Source organism: Aethalodelphis obliquidens, unplaced genomic scaffold (assembly GCF_003676395.1).
Source record: "Aethalodelphis obliquidens isolate GAN/ISIS:26980383/991018 unplaced genomic scaffold, ASM367639v1 scaffold13, whole genome shotgun sequence".
NCBI lineage: Eukaryota > Metazoa > Chordata > Mammalia > Artiodactyla > Delphinidae > Aethalodelphis > Aethalodelphis obliquidens.
The window spans coordinates 30,261,284-30,271,894 of NW_020837957.1; the positions used below are offsets into that span (position 1 = coordinate 30,261,284).

The following is a 10,611-nucleotide window of genomic DNA, read 5'->3' on the forward strand; positions in this document are numbered from 1 at the left end:
GTGCGCGGGCTTCTCATTGTGGTGGCTTCTCTTGTGGAGCACGGGCTCTAGGCGTGTGGGCTTCAGTAGTTGTGGCACGTGGCTCAGTACCTGTGGCTCGTGGGCTCTAGAGCACAGGCTCAGTAGTTGTGGCGCACGGGCTTAGTTGCTGTGACATGTAGGATCTTCCCGGACCAGCGATCGAACCTGTGTTCCCTGCATTGGCAGGTGGATTCTTAACCACTGCGCCACCATGGAAGTCCCACAATTCCTAGTACTCTTATTTTCTCCCCACAGAAGAGCTCATTTTCTTTGGGCCTGGCCCCTGGCTTATGACTGCTAATGACACCAACGCACTCAATGTTTGAGTGGTCACAGGGCATTTATGTGCAACTCAAGCAGAGCCCAGGAGGCACAGTGCAAGTGCCTTGGGGGGCTCCCCAAGGGCTTTGGTGAGAATGAGCTTTGGGAGGTGCAGGGCTTTGTAGCTCAGCGTTAGACAGTAATGAGAGATCTGCCCTGAACCTTCACAGGGCAGCCTGGGAGAGCTTCCAGAAGCACAGGCTGAACCTTCCTGTCACTCCCCTTGCTCCACAGCATGGCGTTTCAGCCCCGCGGAGATCTGGGTCTGGAGGAGTCCCACTACAATTCTCTGCTTGACCCCTGAGTCTCAGTCCACCGCATTCTGCTGCTGCCTTGGCCCCATCTGCCCCACGTTCCCTGCAGGGGCCCGGCCTAATGCCACTAATGTGACATCTTCTACCCCCTCCCCTCCCCCATGCTCTCTCCTCTCCCTCACCCCAGGCTGGGCTTGCACTCCACATTGCTGTCTCACCTGAGCTTGAGTTGTAGTTCATTGTTCATGAATCCTCCCAGCCACACAAGACCTCCACCCACCCTCCCCTGCAGCTTGTGACAGACCTTGGGGGACAGTGCATGCGAATCTGAAAGCAAAGCCACCTGTACGTGCAGGGAGTCCTCAGTCCCAGGCAAAGGAATGAGAATGCAACCTGGTGTTGAGGTGCTTCCATAGTCAAGCGGGGAATCCTTCCCTGTATCGATTTTGTGTTTTCACGGGTTCACTCTCAGGCATAGATGTGTCCACTTGCTTGTGATGCTAAACAGACACACTGAATTTTGTCTGGTAATAAAAGCCTGGTACCTCTACCTCCTTTTTTCTTGCTTCAGGATCTCCTGATTAACCTTCACAACCAACAAAACGTGTCCCCTGTTCCTTATATCTATCCTTCCCACATATTGTGAGGGTCTGCAGATTGCCTTAGCGTTCTGTCATGCCAGGCAAATGCAAATGCTCCAATCCAGGACTTACAACACTGAACATTTACTGCAGTCCATCTTCCAGCTGCCTGGCAAGGAAGCACTTCTCCTCAGAATAAGTATAAATTAGCTAATGCTGAAACTGCAGAAATTCGCAATCCATATCCTGTGTCATGAGCAATTCTTCCCTCCTCCAGTTCTTCATTCAGACATTAATTCTAGGTCTCTCTGCGGCAATCAGGGTTGAACCTGTGGTCAAATACTAGCGGTGTAGTAGCTGCAGGAAGGCATATATATAATTTCCCTGTCAGAGTGGTTTTAATGCCGTCTTTCACTGGGCATGATACATTAAAGAAAAGATAAATGGTTATGGGCCCCCAAGATCTGTGGAGTCAACACATGCATGGGAAAGTACTATTTTAACCTTTAGTCATTTTAACCAGGGAGCAAAATCTATTTTTATTGCTTATAAGCAGTTGTGCTAAACTGACTATGAGGTTACGATCTGTAGGTAAAGGAAGTCCCGCAGAAACTCTGTTCCCAGCCTGAATCAGGAAGAACACCAAGAACCTCAGTTCAGAGGGCAGAAGTGGGGCCATGGGGGGCTGGGGACAGAGCCCGAATGCAAAGAAAGAGGCTGAGCGGCATGGGGTATTGCTGTGGAGCAAGACCACGTGGGGGCCTGGGACGTGGTCTGGGAAGCAGGTCCTGCCCCTCCTGGGTCCCTGAGAATGTGAGGGATTAAAGTCTACAGATGGAGAAACCACGGGTCCTTTCCGCACCTCGTCCGCGCTTAAAGAGTGGCCTCTGTGTTTCCCAGTAGTAAATGAGTTCATCATTGGTGAGGTCTGGAGGAGAATAGCCACCCTTTATTACATGCTTTCTATGTGCCTGCGCTTTGCTAAATGCTTTATAGGGGATCTGTTCTTTAATCCTCCCAACAACCCTTTGCAGTAGGTGCTATAATTCACTTTACAGATCAGGACATTGAAGTCTGAGAGGGGTTAAATCATTTGCCCAAGACCGACAGTCAGTTGGTGGTAAGAACTAGGATTTGAGGGACTTCCCTGGTGGTGCAGTGGTTAAGAATCCGCCTGCCAATGCAGGGGACATGGGTTCGAGCCCCGGTCCAGGAAGATCCCACATGCCAGAGCAACTAAGCCTGTGCGCCACAAATACTGAGCCTGCGCTTTAGAGCCTGCGAGCCACAACTACTGAGCCCACGTGCTGCAACTACTGAAGCCCACGCACCTAGAGCGCATGCTCCACAACAAGAGAAACCACGACAATAAGAAGCCCACGTATCACAACGAAGAGCCCCTGCTCACCGCAACTAGAGAAAGCCTGCGCACAGCAACAAAGACCCAACGCAGCCAAAAAAAAAAAAGAACTAGGATTGGAACCCAGAGACTGGCTACAGGGCCTATGCTTACCTTAACCACCATGCTTTTAAATAGCCCTTTGTTCTAATTAAAGTTGCTAGTGTCATGTCCATAAAGTTAGAATGAAAAAGCAAAAGTTCCCTGATTTTCCAGAGCACCTGGGACAACGCCTTTGACCTTGGTTTCCAGTCTGTACCTACCCACCCTGCACATGTGTCTTCAGGATGATGAGCTGGTAGTCAGGGCTCTGAGAACCTTAGATGGTCAAAGATGCTTGATCAAATTATGAGCAATGAGCTTCCACGTCCCCACTCAAGACTTAAGTCCACCAACAGCCAGTTTGGGATATTAAAAGCAATTTCACATGCATTCTACATAAGTCAGAAATCAAAACTTCTTGTGGAATACCATTAAGGCATTTCTTTTTTTTTTTTGCGGTACGTGGGCCTCTCACTGCTGTGGCCTCTCCTGTTGCGGAGTACAGGCTCCGGACGCGCAGGCTCAGCGGCCATGGCTCACGGGCTCAGCCGCTCCACGGCATGTGGGATCCTCCCGGACCGGGGCACGAACCCGTGTCCCCTGACATCGGCAGGCGGACTCTCAACCACTGCACCACCAGGGAAGCCCCATTAAGGCATTTCTGCAGGGACCTCATCTGACATCTGACTGAGAATATCCCCTCTGAGGCAAGCAGGGTACCCTGTGTGGGGAGGTGAATACCAGCCTTTTATCTTTAAGAGCCAAATATTCCTCTCTAGTTGGCCTTGGGGAAGAGGGGGTTACCAAGAGAGGGTCAGTTAATTCCACGGCCTTAGTCTCCTTCTCCCCTGTAACTCACCTTGCTTAAGACCTGCATCACTGGGGCTAAATTACTGCAGTAGACTCCAAATTAGTTTCTTTACAATGTTTTTGAATGAGTGTATGAAAGGATTACTTTTATATCATGAGATAAAACTTTCATCCTTTAAGCCAAAAGGCAAGGCAAAACCCAAGCAGGTAGCATTCCAGTGTATTTTCCCAGGGAAGTTATAAATTGTAAACTGCAGTGCAAGTAGCATTTTAAAGATTTCAAGGGAAATGTAAGAAATAGATGGTTTTGAAATTATCGTATAGTTATAAGGAAAAGGTATATTGGAAAAGTTACCAAAGAAATCTTCTTATATGAACACTTATACCCACTTGTCCTCTTTGACTTAGTAATCTCATTTCTGGAAATTTATCCTTAAGAAATTATCCAAAATGAGGAAATTAAGATGTTCATTGCATAGTTATTTATAATAGCAAAATATTTGAAATAGTCTAAATATGCCCTAGCTACACACACACACACACACACACACCCCTGATAAAATATGTATTTATTAAAAATTAAAATTATAAATAAGCCATGGAGCAACATGAAAATGCTTATTTTTTATATAAAGGAAAATAAGTCAGATATATAACAATGACACTGAACCATTTAAATTGTATATCTTTTCATTTCTAGAATTTCTATTCTGTTTGTTTTCTACACTGCCTCTTCATTTTTTACACCATGCTGTTCATTCTTTATGGTCACTCTTCCTTCTATTATCTCCTTAACATCTTAAACATACTTCCTTGAATGCTTTATTTCAGATTGTTCTCAAGGTGCAGATTCTTTTGTTTGACGTGCTGTTCATTTCCTTGAGTCACCTGTACATTTTTCCTGTGAAGGCTTCTTCATCTTCCTCAAGGATGGTTGTCTGTGGGCCTCCACCATTCCCTGGCCTGGACGGATGTGGTTTTGCTCTGCCTATGGCCAGACCCTAGTAATTTCAATGGTCCTAGGCAGATGTTGCATTTCTATACCACTTTCCTGGAATGGCTGATTGAGTTTGAATATAAATTCTGTATTTATGCAGACAGCTCAGTTTCCTGGCATGGGCCTGAGCATTGTTTCTTAGCCCCAAGGTGTTAAATCCCCAGCCCCTCACTCCTAAAGCCTTTACTGATTCCCTGCCCATCGAGTCTTTGGGTTCAGCGCTCACCATTAGCTAGGGTCTGCTTTGTTTCTAGCGCCTAAACTTCTTTTCCTCCCCTCAAACTCTGCTGTGCATTAAGATAGTTATGCTTTACGCATCATTTCCATGTGTTTGTAGCGGTGATGCTCAACCCACCATACTGACCAGAAATACTTATTTATCTTTTCCATTTATTACAATTATATGAAAATATATGTGTATATATTCCAGAGACTGGAAGGGACTTTGAAAATGAAATGACCTGTTACGGGTAGAGATAGTGGGTTAATAGTAACTATTTTTCTCTATTTTGAAAATATCCTGCATTGGCATTATATTGTCTTTACAACAGTAAGACTCATCATCTTTTTAACTATTGTCTTTTGTTTCAGAATGCATACACTACAACTGCCATTAATGGGACAGATTTTTGTACATCAGCAAAAGATGCACTCAAACTCTTATCCAAGAATTCAAGTCATTTTACATCTGTTAACTGCTTTGGAGACTTCGTAATTTTTCTAGGAAAGGTGAGATGTCTTCACTAAAATAATAAAGGAACTTGGGATCCAAAAATTAAGCCAGGGTTTCCCTGGTGGCGCAGTGGTTGAGAGTCCGCCTGCCGATGCAGGGGACACGGGTTCGTGCCCTGGTCCGGGAAGATCCCACATGCCGCGGAGCGGCTGGGCCCGTGAGCCATGGCCGCTGAGCCTGCGCGTCCGGAGCCTGTGCTCCGCAGCGGGAGAGGCCACAACAGTGAGAGGCCCGCGTACCGCAAAAAAAAAAAAAAAAAAATTAAGCCATACAACAAGACCGTGAAGGAGGACTACTCTTTCCCAAGTGCTTACTCTGTGGTAGATACTATGCCTCATCCTCTCATTTAATCCTCAATCCTGTGAAGTAACCCCGTTTCACACATGAGGAAACTAAGGTTTAATAACTTGTCCAGGATCCCACGATAGGTAGAGCTAGGATTCGAATCCTAGTCTTACTCTTAGCTATGATCATTTCTTTCTACCATTCTGAATCCTGCTTTCTCATATCTAAAATGAAAATGCTACTAACCTCAGAAAATGAATGTTTAATAGGGGTTGTTTGTCATAACAATATATGGAAATAGTATTGCAACTTGATGATTTTAAGAGCATTGAATCCATAAATATAAAGATAGAATGGTTAATGTCCCAAATGGAGCTAGTTATATTTCTGCTGTCATCTTTTTCCAAGGAGTTGTATGTAGTCTTGTGAAAACCTCATTTTTCCTATCTGTGAACTAAAGATAACAGATCCCCTCTCTGGGTTACAGGGAAGAATCCCTAAAAGAGTGATGAAAGTGGTGCTGCAGCCCCTACTTGACCATGCCTCAAGTTGAAGATTCTTTATACTGTACTAGCGTGTCTCTTTCCATGTCACCCACTGGGCTTAATTCTACACACCTGTTTGGTCCTATTTCCAGTTGACTGCCCTTCAAATTCTTGACCACAGATGTCCTGACCCTCCCTCCACATCTTCCCTCTTCTAAGCTAGACATCCTTGCTTCTTCCAGCCAGTCCTCCACATAGAACACGAATGCCAGGGACATTCGTGGTGCCCTAAAATGAACAAGATATCAGGCTCCAGTTGTGCCAGTGCCAAATATGGGGACCCTGGGCTCCTTGTTAGCATTTTGTGTTTCTGTGGCATTTGGTGTATATCTCTGGTGCGTTACTGTCTTGGTTAGCTGTCAGTAACAAGTTAGAACATGCATGGACTTCACAGGTGTGTGTTAATTGCACATATATTTTAAGGCACAGCTGGGCCCCAGAGACTTTTCATGGGACAGTAGCTCTAGAAGAACAAACTGATTACGCCTTTCAAAACAGCCCAATAATCTAAGTTGTAGTTGTATCTAAGTGGTATTGTTTACATTAGCTTGGTAGGATTGTGGATGATATATTTTGTAATAACTACTTCCCAGAATTTTTGGAAGGAGGTTTCATTTTTTCTTTTTTTATAAATTTATTTATTTATTTATGGCTGCATTCGGTCTTCCTTGCTGCGTGCGGGCTTTCTCTAGTTGCGGTGGGTGAGCAGGAGCTACTCTTCTATAACAGACTTGTATTTTATTTTAGGCAGTAATTCATTTTCCTATATTTCCCAAAAGGAACGCATAATTGCTGATTTTTTTTTTTTTTTTTTGAATGAAGTGGCATGCAGACATTCGCGTCCATCTTTATGGATATCCAAGTGCAGTGCGGGCTCCAGAGGGGCTCCAATTTGTCTGTTAAACAGTTAGGTACATCATGGCCTGTAATCATATTCCTGAAAATATAATAATCACATATAGCAAAAGCCTATTATCCTATTAGCTCCCTACACCAGCATTGGAAAGCCCATCCACTTTAATCCCCAGGGTAAAAGTACTCACATATTAAACTACGGTATATTCACTCAGTGGGTTGTTGTGCTGTTGTTTTTAAAAATAGCATTTATAGGGCTTCCCTGGTGGCGCAGTGGTTGAGAGTCCACCTGCCAATGCAGGGGACGCGGGTTCGTGCCCTGGTCTGGGAAGATCCCATAGGCCGCGGAGCGGCTGGGCCCGTGAGCCATGGCCACTGAGCCTGCGCGTCCGGAGCCTGTGCTCCGCAACGGGAGAGGCCACAGCAGTGAGAGGCCCGCGTACCGCAAAAATAAATAAAAATTTAAAAATAGCATTTATAAAAAAAATTTTTTTTAATGAAGATGCTTTTTGTCACATTTAGTGAAAAAAACACTAAAAATTTTGTGAGGTACCATTACATCTGCATAAATACAAAAACTGGGCACAGATAAAATGAAAGTATATATACTCTTCTCATCCTCCAAATTAGCTGGGTTTTCTTTTGGTATCATAGCTTTTCGTTTTTCTTCTTCCTATTTCATTGTACCCAATTTTCTGACAAGCACTCTTTACAGTAAGGCACATACACTCCCACACATGCACATACGTGAAAACTATTGCTTATACCTGACAAATGTCTTTTCTAAAATATCCTAACCAACTTATAAACATTTTTAACAAACTCTTGTTCTGGACAGGTGCTAGTGGTGTGTTTCACAGTTTTTGGAGGACTGATGGCATTTAACTACCACCGTGTGCTCCAGGTGTGGGCAATCCCACTACTATTGGTTGCTTTTTTTGCCTACTTAGTAGCCCATAGTTTTTTATCTATGTTTGAAACTGTGCTGGATGCACTTTTCCTGTGTTTTGCTGTTGATCTGGAAACAAATGATGGATCATCAGAAAAGCCCTACTTTATGGACCAAGAGTTTTTGGTAAGTAAACATCTCATTTCCTGTTTTAGACTCCATCCTCACAATCTCAAAAGCGTTGAAGACTCACACATAAAGGAGGCTGGTTCCCGGCTTATTTTCTCTTCCGGAGGGCCACATGACCCCAATGTCCTGAGAGTGAGATTTGGGCTGTACTTTCTGAGGTTGACCCCACCTCCCTTATTGAAACCTCCTCCCTGGAAAGAAGTGAAACTGAGCCATTATCACTAAGCAAATGACCCAGGGTAGGAGCGTCTGGGTGGAGTAGCAGTGCAAGTCTCCTTTGGTGCTAATGGCTTGGTCTGGCCTTTTGGATGGTCTGGAGGTTTCACAGTTGATCTTTTTCTAAGGCATTTTTGCATCCCCAAGCATCGTTGTATTTTAGGGAACACCCACTCCAATGGGTGTATTTTAGGGAACACCCACTCCAGTGTAGACCAATCACCTTCAGCGCCAGTATGACAGATCTGCGATTCTGAAGCCCTTTATTAACCACAGCACACAATGTTGAGAAATGTCACACCCTCATTAGAGCCCCCATACTGCTATCTGGAAATAGCAGGCAGCTGTTTCCAACAGCTTTTGCAACACAGTTGTTGCTGATTTGCCTTATCCTGTGTAGACAGGCATATTTTAACAGCTGAATGAAGTCTCTCATCTCTTTCTGTTGTCTGGGTCAAGTGACATTTTAACAATTTTCTTTCATTCTATTACCCTAAAACATAGGCCCTTTTGCTTTTAAACAGAGCATGCAAAGCACTCCTTAGTCCGGCCAGGCACTGAAGTTTAACAAGCACTTCTACAGTTTTATAATTAAGTGTATTCTTCTCCAAATAAAACATAAAAATACAGTAGCACTTTAACATATTTGGTATGTACTCCAAAGAAAATACTTCTGATGGTGGTAGGAAGCTAAATAGGTCTTCTTTCTCCAGTTTACACTTTTCTGATTAAAAACCGACTTTGAAATCTACCCACCCCCCCCCCCAAGATATTTTAGTTCAACAGGGAAAACTTTAAGGATTAAATTCCCCGAAATGATATGGCCAAGTATATGATTGCTAATCCGTGCAGATACAGAACACTGGTCTAACTCATTCTTTTGTTTTTCAGAGTTTTATAAAAAGGATCAACAAATTAAATAATGCAAGGGCACAGAGAGACAAGAACTCATTAACGAATGAAGAGGGAACAGAACTCCGGCCTCTGTAAGATAAGCGCGCCCATCAGGTATTTGTACCTGGAAAGTTTCCTTCTCCTAAGAGCCGTGCGCAGAATAAACGATAGGGCCCAACGTGGACCCTATTCTTCCTGTTTTTGTCCCCACTATTTGACCACATTACAATACTAGAACCATAAAAGTATACAACCTTTTTTGTACCAACAGGGACTGAAAAACCTTTTAACAACATGTTTATGTGGTCAATTAAAAAGCACATTATGTAAAAACTAATTTAAAGGACAGTTCCTCACTCACAACCAGTAAACCTTAGCAAAAATCTCTGGAATGTTGCCCTAGTACAGAGGACTTTTCCCTACTCTTCCACTCCTGGAAATGTGCTAAATATGTTACAGCTTTTCAAAGTACAATTCTTAGATTTAGGGACAATTAAAACCGAAAGTGTAAAAGGAACTACCACCTGATGGGCGTGGTATAGAACGGGCAGAAGATTAACCAGATGTGAAGAGTTAAATTTTGTTAAAAGTACAAGGCTAAGTCTTACAAATTAGCAAACGTTCTGCAGAAGCGGGTTTTCAACCACAGCCCCACCTGAGATTGCCCGGAGGAAGGTTTAAAGTCCTTCTGCCTGGACCCCATTCCCAGATTTAGATTCAGTGGTGGGTCAGAGGAAAGGGCCATGGTGGGCGTGCACTGGCGGCTTTTCCTTTTTAAAGCTTTAAACAAATAGGAACATCTAACGTGTTGATTGGCAGCCTCGTTTCAACTAGATAACAGGTAAACTGAATTACTAACTCTCCTAACAGGACGCCCAATCTGGCTTATTTGGCAAGGCAAGCAGTGCAATGTAAGGTTTCCCTAAACCCCTCTTCCTGGAGGGCAGGAAACAGCATGCTAGCTCAGGTCCCCTTTAACAATGCAAATTACAACTTTCCTCTTAAACAAGACTATTAGTTGAGCTCTGACAGTCTCCTTTAGGAAAAGGATTTACGACAGAGCAGTTTCTCCGAGGCATTAACCTTAGTCACTGCAGCACGATGAGCAAGTCAACTGTGCTTTTGTGGGTTCATCAAACACCCCTATGTCCTCATTATCTGCCTCAGCAAAAAACAAGCAGGCACATTTCACCCCCAAGGCCTAATAGAACCAGTGCTATCAGAGGAAATCACTTGGCTGAGAAAATGTCAAAAAGTATGTTAGCGATTGAATTTTTTATCATTACAACACTTAGCTGTTTGACCTCCTCTAGATCATAACTGAAGGTTAGGTTTTGCTAACACTTCCTACTATAAATCCTAGTTCATTATCAAACAGCGTGTCCTATTCCTGATCCAGTATGTTTCTTAATATTTATTCACGCTAGAATATGAATATAAAATCGCTCCACCCCATCCCCACCAATGTTCCCCAAGATGATTTTCAGATTATTCCAAGTTGGATTTAGAATGAACTGGAGGCAGATGAGTCACAATGGAATAAGCAAAGGTCAGATGATAGTTTGAATCCCGGCTGGCAT

At 43.8% G+C, this 10,611-nt stretch overlaps 1 protein-coding gene across 7 annotated transcripts in view; it reads left to right on the forward strand.

Annotated features, from left to right (window-relative positions):
• Positions 1-10,611, forward strand: part of SLC44A3 (solute carrier family 44 member 3) — a 93,671-nt gene that overhangs the window by 73,354 nt on the left and 9,706 nt on the right. For 6 of the 7 annotated variants that reach the window (XM_027114389.1, XM_027114387.1, XM_027114390.1 and 3 more), the window contains 3 exons: positions 5,017-5,154; positions 7,682-7,918; positions 9,029-9,364. In XM_027114389.1, coding sequence (XP_026970190.1) covers positions 5,017-5,154; positions 7,682-7,918; positions 9,029-9,127 — 474 coding nt within the window. In that variant the 3' untranslated portion in view covers positions 9,128-9,364. Of the gene's footprint in view, positions 1-5,016; positions 5,155-7,681; positions 7,919-9,028; positions 9,365-10,611 lie in introns of those variants that run through there. The other variant, XM_027114388.1, reaches the window with a different exon arrangement.